This window comes from Anopheles stephensi, chromosome 3 (genome assembly GCF_013141755.1).
Source record: "Anopheles stephensi strain Indian chromosome 3, UCI_ANSTEP_V1.0, whole genome shotgun sequence".
Classification (NCBI taxonomy): domain Eukaryota; kingdom Metazoa; phylum Arthropoda; class Insecta; order Diptera; family Culicidae; genus Anopheles; species Anopheles stephensi.
This window is the reverse complement of record NC_050203.1, coordinates 11,334,125-11,357,073: the sequence shown is the minus strand read 5'-3', so window position 1 is coordinate 11,357,073 and position 22,949 is coordinate 11,334,125. Positions and strand designations below refer to the sequence as shown.

The 22,949-nt window shown below is 44.3% G+C and overlaps 1 protein-coding gene across 5 annotated transcripts; it reads right to left on the bottom strand.

The window, feature by feature from the left end:
* Window positions 1–3,680: 3,680 nt before the first annotated feature.
* LOC118514179 (U-scoloptoxin(19)-Sm1a) lies at window positions 3,681–18,821 on the bottom strand. Of its 5 annotated transcripts, none has more exons than XM_036060852.1 (4): window positions 18,711–18,821; window positions 17,626–18,059; window positions 4,126–4,275; window positions 3,681–4,048 (listed from the first exon to the last, which is right to left on the bottom strand). In XM_036060852.1, exons 2-4 carry the CDS (start codon window positions 17,789–17,791, stop codon window positions 3,921–3,923), a joined length of 444 nt encoding a protein of 147 aa, XP_035916745.1. In that variant the 5' UTR covers window positions 17,792–18,059; window positions 18,711–18,821; the 3' UTR covers window positions 3,681–3,920. The 5 variants fall into 5 exon arrangements, with proteins under 5 accessions (XP_035916745.1, XP_035916744.1, XP_035916742.1 ...); XM_036060851.1 differs by having other exon boundaries at window positions 18,699–18,766; XM_036060849.1 differs by having other exon boundaries at window positions 18,632–18,757.
* Window positions 18,822–22,949: the final 4,128 nt, after the last annotated feature.

The following is a 22,949-nucleotide window of genomic DNA, read 5'->3' as shown; positions in this document are numbered from 1 at the left end:
CGGTGACGGCAAATAACATACACAACTGGTAATGAAGGCATTACCATCACTATTATTCCACCACTGAAACCACGCCACTCTGCTCTACCCACCGGATACCAGCATGCTTCACCGAACCGTGGGAAATGAAGCAGAAATAAACCGCCCCGAATGAATTGATCGTAGTGACGAATTTTAATACCGGTAGTTGCAATAAATTGTACACCTTTCCCGGGGCCAACCTTTCCCATTGCTTCCACTCCTCCCTAGATCTCGTCGCCTTTTAACCACACGTTTGCTCCAATCATGCACCAATACCGCCGTTACGTGTATCGAATTCGAAAGTACGTGATTTTTACCGTTTCTCACCGAAAACCGGTACCTGGCTGCGAGTGAACCAACAATGAAGAACGAAACGAACAAAAAAGCGAAGCAAGTTCCTCATTGCTGCCCTTTCGATATTTACTACGGCATTACTACCAATCACGGCCGTACGCGAAACTTAGCATGATGGTGCCCGAACGTGGTGGGTTTGGTTTTTCGCCCGGACGTGTTTTCCCGAAACAAACTACAGCTGTGACTGTGAGCGACGGGCTGCCGTGTTGCAATCTGCGGAACTCCACCAATAAATGTGTGATATATCACCAACAGAGTTAGCTCGCTGTAAACCCGGGGGAGCAAGGGGTCAACAATTTCACCCATCAGGCGTAATGGAAGCGAGTAATAAATTTCGCTCAAATGCATTAGCTCGGGGTTCTGTGATATTGTTCGGCTGAACGGGGACGAAGGTGGCTTACCTGCAATTCCGGCTGCCGAAACCGGAACCGGAAGTGAAAATGTTAAGGAAGCAACTGTTCCGCCAAAACGAGCTGGAGTGGGTGTTATGTTTCTTTCTGTCTCTTTTTTTCTTGACCTACCATTGCTACATACATTATGTTTGAAAATGAATTAGTTTTCGGAAATAGCGAGGTGACCTACATTCGCTGCAGCAGGTACAGGTGCAGTTGCAGTTGAAACAATTTGCACAGGCAATGGTAATCGATGAAGTTTTGGGCCATGACTAATTCAAGTGATTGATAAAATTTGGTTTCCTCTCTTTAGGCGAGGAAGTTATTTCGAGTCTAATTAGCTGAATTCTCAATCAAGAATATTACTATATTTATTTTTTTATTGTGCTGCGATTTGGTAAGAATCCAGGCAGGTCGATCGGGATTATATCAGTTTATTGAACAACAAATCTAAAATTTTTATAATCACTTCCTTAAAAAGTAAAAACAAAATTCAATGTTCAAATGTAGTCCAACGAGCCAAATGTTAGCTGACCACTTGAAAGGCGCAACACAATTCCATCTAATTACACCGTGGCTGATTAATCGGTGGTTGGCTCGCTACATTTGTGGCTGGCCAATTATCAATTTCCAAAACTAACATTACACACCTACACCCAACACAAGGGTCAAATGTAACTGACAGCCCAATGGCACCCCCTGGTTGGGCACGATAAAAGCTAAGGCCACCTTTGTGGGCGACCATTTTAAATTACTATCCACATCGATTGGAACATTTTAAACCAATTTGCTATTTACAAAAAGGGACCGAGAGAAAGCGAGAGAGGGAGGGTGAGAGAGAGAGAGAGAGAGAGGCGTGCTACATAATGACTGAAACTGATTTTGCGGTCAACGTTTTGAAAACCACCATTCCTAACCTAGGAGGTAATTTTTGGTGTTAGAACGCACCCCGGAAAACCTGGGGAACGTTTGAAGTGGAGGTGACGTAAATTGGGATTATTTCTATGACGGTTGGGGACTGTTTGATAAATAGGGTGTAATTTTTCTCCCATTTTCAACCTGCATTCCACTCGCCCTCGGTCCAAAATTAACTCCCAACTCGCAGGCTAGGGACGTGGCCACGCTCCAAACTTTCCAAACATCACAAAATGAATGATCGTTTCCGGGTGCGCTCTGTGCGCTTCATCATTTTTCCCGAACTTTCTAATGAATTTTCAATGATAAATTATTGCGTCCATACAATTATGTTTTGAAACGGGGAAATCAATCAACTGGACGCTGGCATCGATGATACAGCCTGGGGGCGAATGTTTTGGCCGAAGAGTTTTAATTGATTTTCAGTTTCACTGGGCCCTGGGCGCATATGATGGACGAAGGCTATTCGTTCTTGTGCGAGGAACGATCTCGCTGACGGGCTTTAATTTCTTCTCTTGAATATTCTCCCTTACTTCCTGTATAGCTTAAGAGAAATTAATTCCTAATTTGGCCCGAAGAATTTGTCCTCAGGAAAACCCACCCTGAAAGAACGTTAGTAACAGTGACATAACCTCACCCGAGCCGGCTAGCCCAAACACTTGTTTCGGTAGGCAATCATTTCGACAACAATCAATGCTGCTGCTGCTACCGAACTGTACAGCTTCTTCTACTGTGGTGGCTTGTTAATAAGCTCTATTCTTAGCCAGCAGCAGCATCGATTTTGATCCGAACCGACGACGAACGTCTTTCCGGGACCCGAGCCCCCATATTACTGTAATCGAAAAGCCACAATATTAATTTATTCATAAAAGCCGAATGCTTAGCACGTGGGGACTGCCAAGACAGAAAGGCGAACGACACCGAACCTTACCCTAGGGATAGACCGGAATATAATCGGAATATCGAGCAACGAACGCATACAGTCGACATTTGAATGTTCGTTTCTCCCGGCCACGCTACGCATCCAGCTCCCCTCCCTGGACTTCCGGACAATCGATGGCCAGATGCCGACGGAACGGAAGAAGCAATCGATTGGCGGGAGATGGGGTGGTGGCTTTTGTATCAAGTTTTCGAGCCTTATTTCGAACTTCTTACCAACTAAACTTTCGTTCACTTCGTCGGTTTGTGTCTTACATTTTCCTTCCTAACACACACACACACTGGCAAATCTATAGTTAAGCCACCACCGAACAAGACACCAAATACGAAAGTCAGGTACATTTAGTGCTTCGTCGAGCAGCTCCATTCTTCGCCTTGCCAGTAAGCCAGCCAGACAAAAACCGTTTTCCCATTATCTTGGCATAAAACCGTACAACCATAATCCTAATCTGGAGCTCGAGAAACAGTACCAGAAACGATGTTTCACTGTTATACTACCACTTTTCAACTTGCCTGCCTGCCTGCCTACCAGATTCTATCACACGATCCAGTCGCTCGGTCTAGTGCAGCCTAGTGTTGCCGATAGAGTACAACCGATTCGTTCCAAATGTTGAAATCTTGTTTCGACTTCAATTAGTGTCAGGCCGGGTTTTGGTCGATACAGATCTGCCTACCGTTTTTTGGAGTGGGACAATGCGAATTGGTGAAGGAACTTCCTACAGGTTTCATTATGGGTTTGGATGTTTGTTTGCCAAGAAACTGAGCCTGTTGAAAGATGATCTCAAACATTGTATCTTATGACTGCCATTTTAGGTATGTATTCTAAGGTATTTAAATCTAATTTAGCATGTTTTATTTAGAGAATACATTTGAATAAAATAATAATTAGAGAAAATATGTAAAACAAGCTAAGAATGAAATATATGTCAATATATTAAGAAATAACGACAGAAAGAAATAAAATAGAAACTTACAGCAATTGGAAATGATCGACACTCCATACTTACCTGGAAAACAATTTCTTCAAACCTTATTTTTGTGTGAAAACAGAACACAAAATTGCTTTGGTTTAATGCTTTACTTTTATACCTTCGACGTTTAAATAGCTTCTTTTTGATATGTTTTTATCTCTAATCCTGCTGCACTAAGCTTATAGCGAGATACACTTGTTGATGAGTGTTTCGATCATTCAAAACCTTGCAGCATTCATGTCTTGCTCTTCATGCTTTTAATAGCACTCCAGTTTTGATGCCAGGTTTATCGAAAGCTCGAAACATTTCCCCCTATTAAGAGCAAGGCTTAACCCACCAAAACACAGCACATCTGCCCCTCGGTACAATCAACGGACGGGCGCTGCAGTCCTTCGGCGCACCGGTCCATGCATGCTCCACGGTACTCGTGGCAGGTGAGATTTTTCGCTGGTTTTACTGCAAATAATAAAACAAAAAACAAACGCTCACATTAGATTCGCGATCAGGGTTGGCACACAATGGCAGCTAATCACCTTCGTAGCAGCAATCAACCCCGAGATGACCATTTTCCGGGCAGAGTCCTTCCTTGCCGGGCCGCGAGTTGCATTCGCTCTTCTGCACACACATACCGCCGAGCATCGCACACGGTCGCTCCATTTTGTACAGCTTAACACCCAGATACGCTGTGGAGTTTTAAATAAAAAATCAAATAAAGTAAAACAGGTAACCGTTTTTCCACGAATAAAATTAAAAAAACAAAGATTTGTTTTTCCATCGAAAAAAGAACTCCTCTGATGGTCCCGTTTTATCATTCAAACACGACAACTCCTCACGACAATCGTTACCAAAACCACGTTCAAACGATATTTATCGACCCGGTATCCGGTACCTTCCACGAACCTACAACCAATTTCACGTAAATATTGGCAAACAAATGGAACGCAGTGCTGTAGCACACACGCACCCAGAAAGGAAACCAGTATCCGGAGCCACATTTTCCTGACACAAAACCAAATATTCGGTGAACATGACCGACATGAGGGACCCATCATCAACCGCTTGGTGACGACATGTGAACATGTGTGGACACCCATCAAATCCGAAATCCGGCTGTGTGCGAATGTACCGGCCGGTGATAGATTTCGGCCAGGATGCGTATTTGGTTTTGACATTTTCGCTGTCATACATCGCAGATTAGATAAATTAGACGGCAGGACGGCAGGACGACAGTATGGCAAGTCGTGCCTTTCCCCGTCTCCCCGTCGCCCACCATCCTTCGCCAGGTCCAGAGTCGCCCGACACGCATCCTTGACTGGTGCTAATTGAACCGCATCTAATTCACTCCGCTTCGCTCCAGTAACATTCGGCACGGTGCACGAACCGATTCCGAACAGCGCAAGAGCTGCACGGAGGAGAATCGGTGGATGTGTGTGTCTGTATGTTGCGTGGGCAACCATGCGTCTCCATTGAACGGCAGCGTGTACGGTTCAATCACCGGACACGCTTCGGTTACATCGATTGCTCCGCGCTCTGTGCCAGATTCTGTTTCCAACACACGCAAAACAGAAGCGAAAACGGGTCCACCCAAAAAAGAAAACGGGAACGGCTGCCCACTCTCAGCTCGCTTGCTCGCTCGATGTATGTAATTGCATCGTTCTGCAGTTGCGCTGGGAAAGGGAACCGGTCACCGAAACACCTGACTAAGTGCTGCAGTTTTTTGGCAACACTGCTCATTAGTGTGCAGTGCCAGAAGGGACGAGCAGCGCAAATGTAACGATAAATGTCGCCCCGAAAAAAGGCGAGGCTAACGACTCGGAAAGCCGAATGCGGTAAAAGATGCGTGCAGAACGTGCTCGAGTTTGTGCTCGGCACTCAACACCACCCAAAAACAAAAGGCTTTCTATGCGAGCATCACACACACACACAATCGCTTCTAGAGACCAGAGAACAAAGTGAACCGTTGGAAGGAATGTAATGTAACCACCATTCACCATTGCTGCCGATCTAACCATTGCAAAATGGTCGCTTTTGAAGGTGGTCGCCCCATACACACACACACACACACACACAATCAAACGAAAAGAGTAAAAGAATGTGTATTTCAGCATTATAGCACCACCGGTGCTAACGAACTGGAAACTGGTAAATAGAATAGGTAGGTGCACTGGGAACGTAACAGTGCGACAGTGTCTGCAAGTGGGTTGTTGAATGCGGGAAAATCAGTGAAGCTGGGAAAAGGGAAATTGGAGTTGCGACCGGTTGGGGGTCGTGGTAACGATTTGTAGCACATACGAATTGAAACGAATTTCATGGTGACAGTGTGCCGGAGTGACAGTTTCACCTGCTGAGATAAATTTACGAGAATTCATTTCAATGGTGGTTTCATTTGTAAAAGGTTACAATGTTACTACAATTTAAACTTTGTTCATACCTCGACCATGTCAATGGAGCATTTGCAAGACATTTTAAATTTTGATATTGTTTGAAAGCAAGCTTTTAGGCTCGGTTAGGAAGACGTTTAAGAAATTGAATTCCCTCAACAAAGCTTGAAAATGTTATTAATCCATAGATTATTAAATAGCAGTTATAGCAAATCGATGTTTTTAATTTTCCTCTCAACATAAGTCGCTATAATTATATTCGTAATTGATGAAAAAAAAATCTTTAAAATCTCTTAAAGGTTATAATTTTTTAAATAACATTTGTACACTTCAAGAAGCTGGGAAAAACATCTCAAAACAGGGTAATAACGAACTCGTCAAGGCCCTCAACCAACAACAAACAACTCCCAGCAAATCGATCAGCAAAACTGTGCTATAAAAATGTATGAAACATATTCTCCCAAGAATTTCAGCGTTTCCGAATCGTAAAGCTCGATTATATTTATATCGAATGTTCGGCCTTTCTCGACACCCAGATGGAGCGTTGGTCGAGCAAGAGTTCCTGGAATTTTCCCGTACACGAACACATTTCTCCAAATTTTTCGGTTTGGTTTTCATCGTGTTCTACATTCGATCAGCATTCCCGATGTCCAGTTCTCGTTCGACTCGGGCAACTAAATGGGCAAAACATCACGGTCTCGTAAAAAAAGCTATTTTATGTGTTTGTTCCTTTTCTATTCGATCATCTGCTGTTTTTTTTTTTTTTCGTTTTCCAATCTCCGTATGCACTACTCACAGACACAGTCCTAGGGATGAGCATAAACGAAGCACAAAAAAATCATCAAAATGGCACCAAACGACCTAAACGAATTTTCACCATTTCGACATATTTGATGTGGGACGAGAATCCGGGAGTAACGAGAATGTGTCGACGCGTGTGTGTGTTTATTTCCGCACTCGTGTGTGAGTTCTATCAAAACCGGAAACAACTCATCTCAGCGTGAACAGTCACACGCTAGCTCACCAACCGCTGGTAACCATCCATGCAGAAGGATAGGGAAAAATTGTTCGTCCACCACCCAATACAAAAAAAAGGTAAAGAAAAGGCATGGCGTCAAATGGAAAGAGTAAACTTTTCCTCCTATACACACCTGCTTCCGGTGTGTGGAAGCGCCAGCAAGCGCTAGAGGTAAAAATCGGTAACAGCTGGCCAGCCACCAAAAGCTGGTCGCTTCCGTAATCAGGACACACACACACACACACACGAACAAACACACAGTAAGACAGTTGGAAAAGCTTCGGCAGTTCAAACACCAGCCAAGGTGGTCCAAGCCATAGAGCAGCCGGATCCGGAAGCCTTCCGATGGGCTTCCAGCGCACACGGCCAACGGCAAACACGTCCACTGTCCACAGCGCTGAAAGCAACGGAAGAAATCACACGTTAGCGACTATTTCCGGGTGCTCCCACACACTGCAAGCAAGTGGCCAACGGAGATGGCGCCTCCGTTCGCGTTACTTTCCCACTGCCTCGCCACATTTGCTCAACATAACGCCGCCGATCATGATGACGATGGTGATGATAGCGCACCTGGTGCTGCAGAGGTGCTTTTGTGATTTCTGGTACTCGCCGGAAGAAGAAAACGACCAGCTCGCTTTAAGGCTCGCCGTTGACCTTTCCCCGCAGAAACAGCCGACAGGTGCGATTAGAAGCGATTGGATTTTCCAAACATCGCACCGAGCGTACCGAGCGAGAATTATCATGCAAACGTGCTACGGAGCGCACAAGTACGCGCCATTAACATTAATAACATCATCATAAAAATAATTCACCGCGGCTCGCTCTGCTCGGTTTGATAACAGTTTTCATCCATTTTCATTTGCACCGATTGGTCTGCATCGATGAGGGTAAAATATTTCCATACGAGCGAGGGCATACTGGCACGGGTTGATTACCGGTTCAATAGACGGAATCGATGGTGGCTAGCATCACCTCACACGCATCCATATATTTTATTCGGTTTCGTCTTCCTGCTTCTTGGCGAAGGGGATGTTCGTTGATAGGATCCGTGTTCCGGGCACATATCCCCTGATTGCAGCAGCAGCAGCAGCAGCAGGATGTATGATGCTATTCAGCTTCAGCAAACGTGCACATTTATGTGCGATTGAACATGTGATGTGCTCGGCTCAATAGAAGTGGCTCGTTTGTGCGATAGTCAACGAGATCACAAAGCAGGAAAACTGTTTTCCTTATTTATAGTAAAACTCAGCAAAGGATGCCAATAATGGTAAGGGTTTTTTTGTGTTGTATAATCCATCGAGAAGAGCTGGCCATATCAATAAATTATTAGTTAAGATAATTAAATAAATATTAAGGACCAGAGTTCAAATCCCAACTGGACCGCAGTGAGGACTGACTATCTAACTACGAAGTATAATTATATCTAGTAAGCCAGAAATGACAGGCGTGACCTGAGAGATCGTTAGACCAAAGAAGAAGGAAAAAAATCTATTTTTATAATACGTAAGAAGCTATACAAGTCATCAGGTTTGTAGCATATCATTAGAGATTAGAGCACTACTAGCAAACACATTATACGAGGCTCTAGTATCAATAGGTCTTCCCAGCTTCGAAGTCATCGAAAACATCACCAAGATCCACGTTGAGTTCATACTACAGCCAGAGGAAACTTTTTAACTCAAACGTCTTATCGCGATGGATGAAACTGAGACTATATAAAACATTTGAAGTCTCAGGACTCAGGACGTACCCCTCTAGGTTTCTGAGTCAGTCTGGAACTCTGTCTAAAACAAACAAACTCCTCTTAGCCTTTTTACCAAAGAAGGTGTTCAGAAGAGTATTTGGCCACATGAGTTCTACAATAACAAGCTCATGTCATGATCATGAGCATGATCATGTCATGAGAATACACATGAGAATACAGATGATCATGTCATGAGAATGGCACAGGACAACCAAGCCTGTAAAGAATTTTTACTCATGGATAAAGAAGGCGTGTTAGGCCTAAACTGAGCCTTAATTATAACGTTTATGCTTCTGTCAGGAAGGCCAGGATATTTGATTGGGTAAGAAGAATATTTTTTAACTAACACATCGATTATAATCTTCATAAAAAACATCCAATCATAGAATACGCTCCAGGAAGCGCACTCATATTTACAAATCATAATAAAGCTGAATATTTACACGCTCGCCACCAATCATTGCCCGACTAAACCATGATCTGCCAGAGATTGATGCACGCCGGTCCATATCAACCATAGAATGATGTACGACGCATATCATACCATCATTAACATCCTGTCCAAAGCAGATCAATATTGACACACATTCTCTCCCGCTTTCAGTAGAATCATCAGAAGCAGCGCAGCAAACAGAACACGATAAACAAACCTCGCTGGGGCAGCAAAACCAAAAAAAATAGGAAGTTATCAATACGTTCGCCAGGCGATAAATATCCCATCAAACTTCCCAGCCAGCTTTCCTGTTCCGGCTTGTAATTTATTATTAAACAAAGCGATCGAACGCTGTAATGACATGGCAATAAAGCAACTGTTTCGCGGGGAAGGATAGATAGTGACGGAGCAGACACACATGAGGGCAGCAAAAACCGAATCCCATACACTAAGCCAAATTCATTAGGAACCACCTCCCTCCGACCGGACTGGGGCAAGTGTCAGGCAAGAAAGCCAACAAAAGCCACCCGTTCGTTATGATAAATAGATATTCAATCAAACAACCCACCCATCCACCCCATCAAAAACCGTGCCCCAACCAACCATTAGTCATTCACACTCTCGTTCATTCTGTTTCTTGTGGCACTTGCTGTCCCGACTTCTTATGGCTCTGTGTGTTGTGGGTATTATGGTAAACGTTACACGCGTCGTAATTACGTCGCTGTCGGAACCGATTTCTACCGAGGAACTGCATTCACACTTGTCGATCGAACCAAACAGGGACTGGGTGATTCGTTCCCATACGTGATGCGTACGGAGGTGTGATTGAGCAGAACTCAATTTACGATAATTGGAAAATAATGTTCCTGTTTTCCAGTGCTCAATTGCTCCCAAAGGAAATGAAACAGTGGAATCTAATCGTGTCTTTGTACTGATGGCGTATGGGAATCATGCACTTGCTTGAGGACATTCCGTAAGAGGCTAGTAATTGCATTAGGATGGAAATTAGATAGGATCTTCATGGATAGGATTACCATTATGCTCTAAGTAAATATGTTATTTCTATAATTTGATCAACAGAATTGAATTTACTCATTTGAAACTATTTTCTACTTTTTTTCATTACTTTCATAAGAAATCAGCTATCTGTTGCTTACACCTCAACTCTAGCAGGTAAAGTCGGTTGCTATAAAGTTTGCTGATAAATGCTATAAAATATTCAAACGACTATATTCAAATAAATTTATCAAATTTTATGATACTTCTCTAATCACTTTGAAATAAGAGTAATTATAAAAGATTGTTTTGCAATTACTTTTATTCACTAGACAAACAATCCGTGAATAATTACACGCCATAAAAAAGCTCGCCACTCTACTTCACGTTCAATCGACAAACGACCGTACAAAGCACCCGCAACGATCCAATCAGTGGCGAATTGTTTTCAAATCTTTCTGCATTTACTCCCATTCACCATTGCCCGACTATCGAGAATGTATTGCGAGCTTTTTTCTGCTTTCCAAAGCTTTTTTGCTCAGCAAGTCCCAGTGTTTGCTTGCTTTTTCCCTCTGTTTGTTTTGTTGGGTCAAACGTGAGAGATATTTGATGCTTTCACTCGCCCGATTCACCTTTCCCGTTGGTTGGAGCAAAGAAATTGCAAAGCAACGAAGAAATAAAAATCTCGCCAAACGCTCAAATGCCTCACCTCAAACTTAAGCGGTTCCAAACGAGAAAAAAAAGCTCTAAAATGCGAATGAATCAAGACGGGGTGGCTCGTCGGCAGCAGTTTCCTGACGATCAAATAATGGCGGTGCAAATGAGCGGACAACTATTCTGAATAGAAAAAAGCAGCATTCGCTTCATAAAAAGCACGCCACGGTTCGCTATAGACGCCAACGGTGAACCGGAACCGGTGTCCTTTCCGTTTTTGTGCCTTGGGTTTGCATTTCAAGCGCACATTAAAAATTTTGCTTCCGCTTTGCGTTCGGCATCGAAACTTAAGCGTAATTACAGGTGATTCAAACCGGGGTCACATTCAATGGGTACTAACCGTTGGTCATTCCGGGGCTAGTTGCATGCATGGTTTTATCGGCGAGAAAAGTTCTGTTTTTAGGAGGTGATGAAATATTATCCCGGCTTCGCGTGCCGTGGTGTTGGGGTACGTGATTTAGATCGGTTTCAACAGGTATGAACTTCTTGTTTAATATGACATTTTTCAGAAATTATGTGTGGCTAGATAAGTTCAACACTGTGTAGATGAAACGATAATATTAAATGTATGTTTTCAGACCGGTCGTTTTGAAACAGATCGTTTAACATCAACTATCGCATTTCGAATAATCGTTCCCGAGGCTCCCAAAAATATAAAACGCTGGAAAGCTTTACTCCGATTCAATGCAAGAATCATTTGAATTAAACATATTAAAAGCATTCAAATAACATTATTTTACTAAGGTTTTAATAAGTCTAGTCCAATTTTCTACCCATGTGTGGTAAGAATACCAATTGAGCCTTCGAAGCTGACCGTTTGCGTTCCCGGTCTCTACTCAGTTGTCTCTCGTTCGAAAGGCCTCCTTCTCTTTCAGAATTTATTGTGTTGATATTTATTCCTCATGTTATGGCGCCTATCCAACATCTATCAATAGTTGATTAAGGTAAATTATAGCCCAAATACTGCAATACGACTCTCAGGCTCATCTAAAGGCTCGTCCGCGTATCAAAGAACCCGTAAAGAACCTTAAATGTCACCTTTGATCCATCGGTTTAGCTTTGATGAACAGCTCTATTTTCTTGTCCCGGGTGACATTCGATCCACCAGCGGTCGCGATTGGATGAAATTGAACCAAATAAATCATAGGGTAAATAAACTACAGCCTGCTCGGCCGTCCGACCGATCACGGGGACGACTCTATCAGCCAAAAGCTACGCACCACAGACAGAACCGAAACCGGCTAAGGTCGAACCGGCTTTAGTGAATGGACTGTTTACCAAACACCTCACACCTCCAGAAGTGTGCTTCGCCACTGCGTACTGTTCGTGTTGGACAGGAACTCCCAACCCGTCACGAGTCCACGGTTTTGTCACTAAATCGATCACACAATGGCGTGAATGAGTCGCCGCTCAAAATAAACACGATATTATAATCAATCATCGTCCAAACGGTTGACGCGGCGTGTGTCCCCGCAGGAGACACGCCGGATACGCCCGGACGATACAGTACCACACACGCATGAAGCATGCCCGGCCGCACGTCGGCCGTATCATCCACATCCGGTGTTTGGTCAATCAGTGTCTGAGAGGAAGAACGGCTAATGGGAAGGGTGGTGAGTACGAGTTCTAATCTGAGGTCTCACCGTACAAAACGCCCTACCGTAGGCTAGATAATCTGGGGATGGTCTGGGAGAAGACTTTTTGGACAGAAATCCAATCTATCGAAAACTGCTCACAAGGCCGGATATTTTTTTTGTTCTCCTAGGCCATTGCGATCAATCAATGGTCGTTACCCGTGAGGCAGTTAGACAGTGCGTGTATATAGCCACGATGTGGCTAGGCCATCTTGGTTACATTGCATGAACTTCAAATGACTTTTAAAGATATCACACGATCCTTAACATCATTCTGAATTCAATTCTATTTAAAATTGAAGTATTCTGAATTAAAATTGAAGAAAAGCTTGAATATATTTACAGCGTTGTTTTATAGCATATTTATGGCTCATCATTCTTTCAAACTCATTACGATGGACCTTAAGATTTATGATGCTTGCACTGAGCCACCTCATTTACAACTCAGAAAACTCAAAATTAAACTCCAAACTTCCTCATAACACCAAATGTGCTTTTTGCTAAACAACTGCATACGCATAAATCCCCAGAAAAAAATGTTCAATGCCATAAACCATTCAGCAGCAATCGAGCTCCCAGTGTACGAAGAAATCCTAACCTCTTCGGAAGAAGCAAAAACCAAACCCATCGAGTGATTGACTTTTACTTTTTTCCACCCTGCTTTCACGTAATTTTCCAACAGTGAAAAGATTTCGCCCGGACTCCGGTTCGATGCAGCTCCGCGATACATCGACCGGCCGGAATACTTACTGAACTTACTGCTTACTTTGCTCGTCAAGCGCGCACAGGCTGGCTGGCCGACTGAATGATTTATGAGCTTTTGCGAACGAAATGTGACTGGCCTTTTCTAGCTAATTTTTTTTTTTTTGCCGAGCGCTGAACGCCAAGCCTCGAGATGGAAAAAGTCAACAAAAAGCTGCCCTAGCTTCTCGTTGGCTAAAAGAGGGCGATCGCTTAGGCTGGAGGGACAAGGCGGACACAAGAAAATGTTTGCCCCATGTTTACTTGAGATGACACAAGCTGACGCGGGGCTTGTCTAGGATATTTATGAGCAAAAGTTTAGTTCATTTTGGGCCGCACAAGTTTGGCAAACACGCTCCCGATCCGAGCGAAACGTCATATTCCTGTCGAACTGGATTGGAAGGCACCAAAAAAACTGCGCTAAAAAGTTCGTTTTTTAAGGGCGGAGTACTTAAAAAAAAATATGACGAATATTGAACAGCATGTTATCGGGTTGTAAATGTTTTATTAAGCTGCTCTAGCCTTTTTTTAGAGTTATTAAAAAAGGGACGACTTAATCGGTATATTAAAATACATACTGCTCGTTTCTGGCCAGAGCTATTCATAGCTAGATATTCTTAGACTTGATTGTTGGGTGTGTGTGCTCTAAGCTGTTGGCAATCATGTTGGATATAATTCTCGAGATTCGTTTGTAGTTTGTCACTAAATGGAAGCAATACTTGGTCAAGATTTATAATCTGCAGGACTCGGTCAGGAGAGGAGCCATAATGAGACCAATAACGTCGATCATCGCTTATTAACAATACAACGTAAACAACTTATGATCAAACAATTTGATCCTCTGCCAACTTCCGATGAGCAACACACACGCTAAGAGAGATCAAGTACAAGTACAACTCTCAACTCTACTCAACATCGCGCCTGACAAATTACCAATTATTGTGTTCCACGAAACGCGGTGCTAAAAATAACTCACATGCCGCGTTGTTAAAAATCTCCCGAGAGCACAGCCTACAACAACTCCGACCACGGCACAAAACAATCGTCAAAACTTGCCATAATCATAAGTCTGATAGCTCTTCTTTTAACCTCTTCATCGCACTCGGCCTCCCTCTACTTCAGCTACCAGATCCGTATCAATCCATCCGAGCGGGTGCATGTCCCCGTAACTTTACCAACAAAAAAACGATCAACATTTCATGCAAATTGAAAAGACAACTTTCACGACGTCTTACCGCCATGCCTGAACTTTGCCAACTAGTCCGTCTGGCCACCGGAACTCGGGGTGGTATCTCCCATCCCCCCCCCCCCCACCCAAGTATGTCGCTCGGTAGCTCATTAAAATCTTTTCCCCCAAAATACTACTTGCTTGCATCATCATTACCCGACCGACCGCGGTTCGGCAGTGACGAGGACAAGGGTGCCGCTGACGACTGCGAAACTTTCCATCCCATTTGGTCCCGGGGTTTCCACCCAGCGTCAGACGATGGCTCGTCATCAGGCTTTTGCAGCGCATCAAAAGCAGCTGCTTTTAATGTATCATCTCGCCCGCCTTCGCCCAAAACCTTGAACTGAAACTTTTGCCAAGCGATTTCCATGTTTCGGCATGCCAACAAATTGCTCTCGTGTGTCCCTGCTGCTGCGTGTTGGGACGGAAAAGATCCCCCCCCCCCCACCGATGGCTAACTTTTACCTTGCCTATCCAAACGCACCATATTCCCCGGTCACAGAGACAGAGACAAAACGAATGCCGATGGAAGACAGTTTCCCCGGTTTACATTCCCGAGCGAGATGGAAAGGCGCATTAGTTTTCCGCGTGAAAGTTATTCAAATTGCTGGTTGCAGATGAGACAAGTTTTCCGGACGGGTGACGATCGAACGGAGGGATGCGAAACAGTGTCGAAGAACTTCCAACCGGTCCAAAAATCCGAGTCCGAGTTTTGTGTTTCCTTAATTGCCACGTATCGTGTGTCCTCTGTGGCAGCTGTGCCGGTGTTTCGGGGTGGAAGGCGAAAATCGTTTTTGCACTCGAATGAGCAACTAGAACTCGGAAAACTTCCTTCCCCGAAAAAACAAACGCATTTGGGAGAGTAAAGAAAAAAATCGGACCCCGTAAAATGTGTCGGCAGAGCCAGGAGGATTAAGGATTATGACTGTGACAATCCATTCGCTCGGAAAAGCGGCGCTACAAGTTCTTGCCCAGAGTCCAAAAAAGAATAACACTCACTCCTACCAGTTTTGTTTTTTTTTTGGAGCTAGATTTTAAATGCTTTTATGTCGGTAACCTTTGTTATGATGCCACCGAAGACCACATCCTCCTTGCAGGACAAAGCACTTTGCGCTCTTGGTGTCGTTCATATGGCGGACCATGTTTTTTGGCTCGCTCACCCAAAATGAATCCACCGCGAGCAATTAATGCAATTAATTTCCTTGTTCCTAGTTGCATCCGAACCACGGCGGCAGTGCCACCTTCCATCCACCATTTGTGATCCTCGATCGGCCATTTGGCGGAAGCTCTGGAGAGGAAAACTTACTGACCGTGCCGACTGTCCGAAAGTGTTTCTCGGACGAACGGCCAAACCAACATCGGTGAACATTTTCCGTACCCTTTTGCAGCCCGGCACAAAGCGCTGTCGGGCGTGTGGAAGTTCTCGGCAGGAAAATTTCTACAAAATCGTTTCCTGTCTTTCCCAAACCTTCCAAGCCACTCGTAGCTCCAGTGACGTTCAGCTATCGTTGCTCCCAGCGCTCAAATTAAGCTTCATTTGCGCTTCGACCATACCTACCGCCCGACCAGTCCGATTTCTCGGGCGGTGAACCTGGCGGAGGTGTTGAGTTCTACCTTTGGCTCGAAAGATTAGCACCGAAATTGGATGCTGCGGTTCGCTTTCCCGGGCAGCAACCAGGCGTTGTCCAGACGATGCCCGATTATTGAATATTGCAGGCAAATTTGCTGCCAAATTGATGCATTCCCTCCGGGGGTTTTCGGTGATGAACGATGCGATGCGGTGTCCGGACTAGCGCAGCGGGATGGGTGGGAAGGTTCGACTGGTACGACGGGTTACGGGTAATTATGGTTTATTATACAGAGGGTTGGCACTGATTGTACCAAGAATCTGGCCAGTTACGAAAGTTACAAAAGGCAATCGGGCGGATGGGGTCGAACGAACTGAGAAGCGGTTTGCGGTTGTGTTAGTAATTTCAGGAAATTAATTTTGTAATTTTAAGGAAGCTGTAACTTGCAAGGTGAGGTTTGCGACATAAAACAGTTGATATTAAATTTAAAGCACACAATAACAAAAAACAGTATGAAGTTGAAAATGTGTCCAACGATTTATACCCCATAATTATGAGTTCTTAGCCTAGCTCTAAACATCCAAGGAAGAGCTGATGAGGTCCTCCAAACGTTCATAAGTGATCTGAAATGCGTGTAAAGTTAGCCAAATGGATACGATGAATGACCCTAGCTTAAGACAACCTAATCTCATATACACCTCTTAGACAAAAACCCATGATGGTGAAATTGTCTGAGCCACATTTTTTCTTCTTTCTGGGCCTAACGACCTCTAAGATCATGCCTGCAATTGGTGGTTTAAAATAAATATGGATACCACGTAGTTGGATAGACAGTCCTCATTACGGGGGAACGGTCCGGATGGGATTTGAACTCAGTTCGTATCGCGTGGAGACCAGCTCCGCTGCCACCTCTATCACCGGGCCACCCCTAGGGGCTTCAGCCTTGATATTGTGATGTAGGTTATGTCATTCCAAATAATATTACTAGTGCAGTGTAATGGAACCTGCAACTAAACACTGTTACGACTTTATTCCAGTAGACATAAAACAGTCAATTAAACTGTTAAACCACATTTTTCTGACATACAATAAAAACATTGAGACAGTGAAGAATCTAATGTGGGAACTCATCTTGTCGCTGGAACCTCTTTGACGCATTTTTAGTGAAAAGCTATGATTATCAATAAAATTTACTAACTTCCTGGATGCATTAACTCTACCTATGGAAACTTCCACACAAATATCAACAATGTACGTAACGATAAGGAGCTTCCCAAAAAACTCATTGCCTTCCATTTCACAGCTCAGCACATCGGTTGGCTAGCGTTCCAAAAGTGCATCCCCATACTGCATCACGCATCATCATGGCCGCTGGCAATAATAACGCATCCAGCTACCTCTCACTCTCTCACAACGCACCACCGAAACTACAAGGACCAGCAAGATATGCGTCGCAATACACGCAATAAAACCCCGGGTCTAGCCCCCAAAAAACCCACCGAAAGCAAGGCGGGATCCACTGGTTCACCTTCCCGCTGTAGGAAGAAATTAATAATCACGCACTGCACGAACTTACATTCTTGCGCTTCCGATGACGATGCGCCACCATCGCCACCACCACCACCTCCCTCACCACCGGCCGTTTGGTCGTCCTGTACCGGCAGTGGTGGAATTTCGGCACTGTCACCGATGCAGACGGCCAGCGCCACGAACAGCAGCAGTGCGACAGCGTTGGAATTCATATTTCACTGATAGCTGGAGGGATGTCAGTGGTCAGCGTTTTTTGTTTGCTCCTGTACCGTTTCTGGCTTGCTGTTGCCTTGTGCACGGTACACGGAACCGGGCGCGAACTATGCCAACAATGTTTAACAGCACGTAAGGACGGTGAGGACGCTCGCACGGTTGGATCACTTAGATCTGGCACATGAACAGATACAACCGCTCGATAATGTCACAAGCGATGATGACGGGGGTCCGGACACACCATCAACGCTCAGTAAAACCACTGTACTGTGTATCACCAAACGAGAAAAAGGAAGAGAGATAGATAGAGAGAGTGAAAACAGGAATACCGTAGACCTGTGTGGGTTAAATAATAGTACAGCACAAAAGCTATGGCCGTTGCTATAACGACCGCAGCTGTTGTACCAACCGGGCTGCTGTGTTTTCGCGCGATCTAACGATGCTTGTTCCCGCACACTCGGGGCCCGAACGTTCAAGAACGGCACTCGAAAAGTGTTCTTCTGCGGACACGGCACAATGTCACCGAAAACTGTTTGCACAATGTTGCACTCCATCCACTTGGTCGCACAAAAATCAACAGGGATGTCACTTTTGTTTTTTTTTTTGCTTCCGATTTTAACTTCACTTATCCCGTTCTTCACTGTTGATTTTTTTAAAGGTTAGCTTTTGGCACGAGTTTCCGCGAATTTCGAGAGTTTGAACACTGAACTTTAAGCCTACAACAATCATCACGCGAATCGACGCGCGTTTTTAGCGCTCTTCACAGCACAACACGCAGTACGACTGTTGCACCACACGACATCGATGGCGCCTTCAGGGCCAACGAAACATTAACCTACGCCGGGACAACAACGTGACAGCTCGTGAACGTAGTCGACTGACACCGGGGGGGAGGATTTTTCGAACCGTAAAGCCTACCTACTCCAACGCACACGACTGACTGGTGGTGATGAGTAATCAATTGCTTTTATATAGACTTTATGGTGTTGCTCTGTTGCTTCTACTTTTTGTGCGCCTTTTTTTTCGTTCATTTAACCGTATTTAAGATTCCCCACCCAGGCTCACCCAGCACCCACCCCATCCCATCCGTCGCGTTCGTTCGGGATGAGTTAAATTGAATGACACCCATCGCAACCCCAGCAACGTCACCATCATCCCCATCGACCCGCCCTGTTTCGCCCTGGCTCCCTTCACATGGCGCAGTTTGTTGGAGGTCTCGCTAGTCTCGCTAATAGAGGCTACAGGCAACAACAGCCACACGGGCGAACACTCTTCGAAAAAACATTAGCATGTGATTCGTGCTACAACTGCTCACTGTTTCGCTTTCACTCGTCGAAAGCAACACAAACACAGCAGCGCTAGCCTCGGTGTGCCCCACATTATCTTTCTCGCATAATCTAACATTCTGCACCCGTGCGGGAGTAGGGGGTTGCAGCCGGTTTTGTTTCTATCGGTCACCCCGTCCGTAACCCGGCCCGGTAGGTTGGCTATAAAATGAAGTGCTGATGAGCATTTCGCCTGGTACGTTCGCGCGGGTCATTAGTGTGATGGATGGGACAGCGAAGCGAGAGAGAGAGAGAGAGAGAGAGTACCGTGATGCGTTTGATTTTTTATTCCGTCGTTTGTCTGCATGTTGATGCAGCTGTAAGTGCATCTTGATGGCTTCGGAAGAGAGTCAGAAAGGGTTTAGTAATGGGAAAAACCCATATTACAACGGAGGTTGTGTATAAACAAATAATGGATGAATGAACGGTGTGCTAGTTAGCAGCTCGTTAAGCTTTTTTTCAACCCTTCAGATCATTTTGTTTGCTAAACATTTTGCAAGCTTTCTTTATTGAGAAGTAGTGAGGACTATATACGAGCTGTGTGTCGGTAAAAGATAGCAGACTTTATGGACCCTTAGAACCCAACAATTTCATTGGATGGGGGATCTTTTATTATTATTTATTTTATTTATTAATTATCACGGCTAGAAGCCGTATTGTCAGCACCGCATGTGCTGACGAAATACAAATGTCAAAAAAAAATTCACAAAGAAATTACCAAGGCATTTCCTCCCTGGTGTTTAGCCTTATCCCGGGCCTGCTCGGTTGTAGGTGTGTGGCGATTGCAGTGAGGAAATCCAGGTCTATTGTAGAAGTTGTATCAATGATTAGGTCCGGGTCTATTGCTAGCGGTGTTGTGTTGATGGCAGTGTGATGTGTAAACGGATCATCCTTCCGTGTATCGGATCTGGAGAGTGAAACAAAACTAAACAAAAAAAAACAGCGTTTTGGACAGCACAAACATTTGCCTCTGTGTAGTGTTTCTCAAACTGCCCAGCAGTGATAGCCCAAGTTCGACCAAGCCAGCACCAAAATCAAAAGCTATCGGATGGAGGATCTCTTGGACAAAAAAAAAGTCTTGGACTGGGAACTTGTAAAATATTTCTATTAAAATATTTGAGATATTACAATGCAACTTTCACCAAACATTTGATCACATTTACATTCAATCTAAAACTCTGCTAGCATAGCACATCACCGACAATTTGACAGGGAAAGAGTGATAAGATGTTGGAATAATGTTCAAGGCAGACAAATACGATCAAGAGCAATTCTTTCAGAGTTGTAAACCCCCTGAAGCTTTTCGATCGTTTCCGTATGCACTGGTGATAGAGGACAAAAAAATACGTCACCAAGACTATAGACTCTGAAGAATTTTTTTCTTCCTGGGATGTCCAAGTAGCCGTGACGATAGCGGCACCAGTCTTCACATTTCAGGGCCGAGGATCAAATCTTATCCAGATTTAAATTATCCAGAGAATTTAAATTAAATAGACCTTCTGGATAAAGATAAGATCATATGGGATAACAAGTCCTAGCCAAAGCCTAGTCCCAAAAATTGGAGTTTTCTTTGTCTCTTGCACTAGGTCTATGAAATATTGTCAAAGCTTTGACCTTATCTGTGGATGCCGCAAGTGTTTCAACGCTGTACTGAGAACATTTAAATTATACCAGTAGCAGAGATATTTGTGATTACTAAGAAGACACTTCCTCCATCTTCCATCATGAAACTAATTGCAGTAAGGCTGGAGTCATTGCTCAGTCGTATACGACTAACAGTATACCCTTTGTATAGGATTTAGGCCGACCTGCCTGAAATTTGACCAGCCTAAGTGATCTTGATTTTAAAATATGTACTTATCTACATCTTCAACATTTCTTACATATTTAATTTAAATTCACAGGACCAACAGGGTAAACAAACGATCATAATTAAAGCAGCATCTACAACACTAAAACCATTTGTCCTTCTGCTCCACATTGCAGCCCTTGACCATCTAGACTTCCCGAAAAACACTGTCATTAGCCCCATTTTCTGCTCCACACCGCTCCGCGGACAGACCACCCGGCCCGCACTCCCAAAACGATGGCACGACACCGTAATCGAGCGCGTGTAAATAAATGATGGTGCATCGCATAAATTCCGCCGGTCCGTGTAACCAACCATGTTAATAAACGCATTCACACCATCCACCAGTTCATCGCCATATTTGCGTGCGCTCGAAAGTGTAATAGATTTTTACATTATTATTTACCCGCTCGCGTTTCCTGCACACCTCACACACTGCCCTTTGACTTTTAATATACCGTCCTCTGGCTGTGTGTGTGCGTGAGTGCATTCGAGCGTCATCCACCGAGCTTAAGCTCTCCGTGGTAGTAATTATTTTTTCGCCTGTTAACTTTATTACACTCTGGCTGGCGTGTTTAAGCCCCCGGGGTACATTAGGCCCCATAGTTGAGAGTGGTATTAGAACTGGACTATCCGGACTACGCCCAGCTTCAAAACTGCAGCATTCAATGGTGCATAATTTGAGTGGTTATTATTAATCCACTTTGGGATGTTGTTGGCCCCAAAAGCTCTCTAGAACACTGGAAGTTTTTTTATTCACCGGGCATAAAGAACTTTAACGTTCATTGCTGCACATGTTTTAACAACGGTCACAAGACCCGTACGCTTCACAGTGACAATTGTTTGCAATCATTATCGCATTATTTAATTGTTGCATCGCGGCCAGCGTGGAACGGCTCGCCAAACCCATTACTCGGGCTGGCTCGAGCATAAATAAATTATTTCGAACGATTGCCGGGGATTAAGTGAGTACCTCAAAAATGCTTCAATTTGCATAAGCATAATTTGTTTGCTCTCTCGCCCAAAACACCCCAAACTCTCCCTTGCTGACCCACCACCGCACCTGGAATATCTCCACGAATAGAGAAAATGAGAGAAAAAGCTCTCATTAAAGCGTTGTCTCGCGGATGTTGTTTTTCAACGTAATTTTATGGCGTTTTCCTGGCTGCCTACAAAAAACTCCAAATGGCTCCAAAGCTAATACGAGGAACCGGGTAATGTGTACATGTCTGTGACTGCTTCCACCCACTTTGTTGCTCTTGCCGGTGGACAGCCGATGCAACCGACCCCGAAACAAAATTACTGCCCCCGAAAAGTGGTCGCCGAGCAATTGCACGTTATTTGCACACACTTTCCCGCCGCAGTAACTGCTGCTGCATTGCTGCATCACAAGCCCGAATTACGGTCGGCAGGTTTTGGGTGTTTGTTTGCTTAGGATGCAGGGATGCCATGTTGTATGTTGCCGCATAGAGCTCGGAGCCCTGCAGCCAAGGGATATTCAATCGCGTTTCTGTTTTTTTGTTGGGTTTTACATTTTTCAATTAACTAAGATTATGTTCTGTTGGTGGTTTTTACTTCAAGCTAGCACATCCTGGTACCAGCAGAAGCATGGTGCAAGAACGGTGCCCAATTAAAACCGAGTCTAGCGTTTATTGTATTGCAGGCCGTTAAGTGAAGTTATGCTTTGATTTAAAATGCTTTAAATTCATTCCCGCCGTACGTTGTTGCACATGCTGAGGAATTTGCTCGCCCCTTTTCTCCCAATCCCTATCCTCTGCTATCTTTGTTTGTGGTTTATTCCCGCAGGCTCTTCCTACTGTTGGTAGATTTATTGGAGTCTACTAGCAAAAAAAAACGAATCCAGCCCAAAGCGCAATCCAAAAAGGCAAGCTGGGAAAAGAAAACCCATCGGATGAGGAAAATCATTAGCGATAATTTTATTTCAACGCCCTGTAAATAGTGGCCTTCCATCCAGCACAACTC

Excerpts from the sequence above, each read along its gene's own strand:
- LOC118514179 (XM_036060852.1), bottom strand. The coding sequence starts at position 17,791 with ATGAATTCCAACGCTGTCGCACTGCTGCTGTTCGTGGCGCTGGCCGTC. Across the intron at positions 4,276-17,625 it reads GTCATCGGAAGCGCAAGAAT|CGTATCTGGGTGTTAAGCTG; the intron begins GTAAGTTCGTGC and ends AAAACTCCACAG. Across the intron at positions 4,049-4,125 it reads GGTTGATTGCTGCTACGAAG|TAAAACCAGCGAAAAATCTC; the intron begins GTGATTAGCTGC and ends TATTATTTGCAG.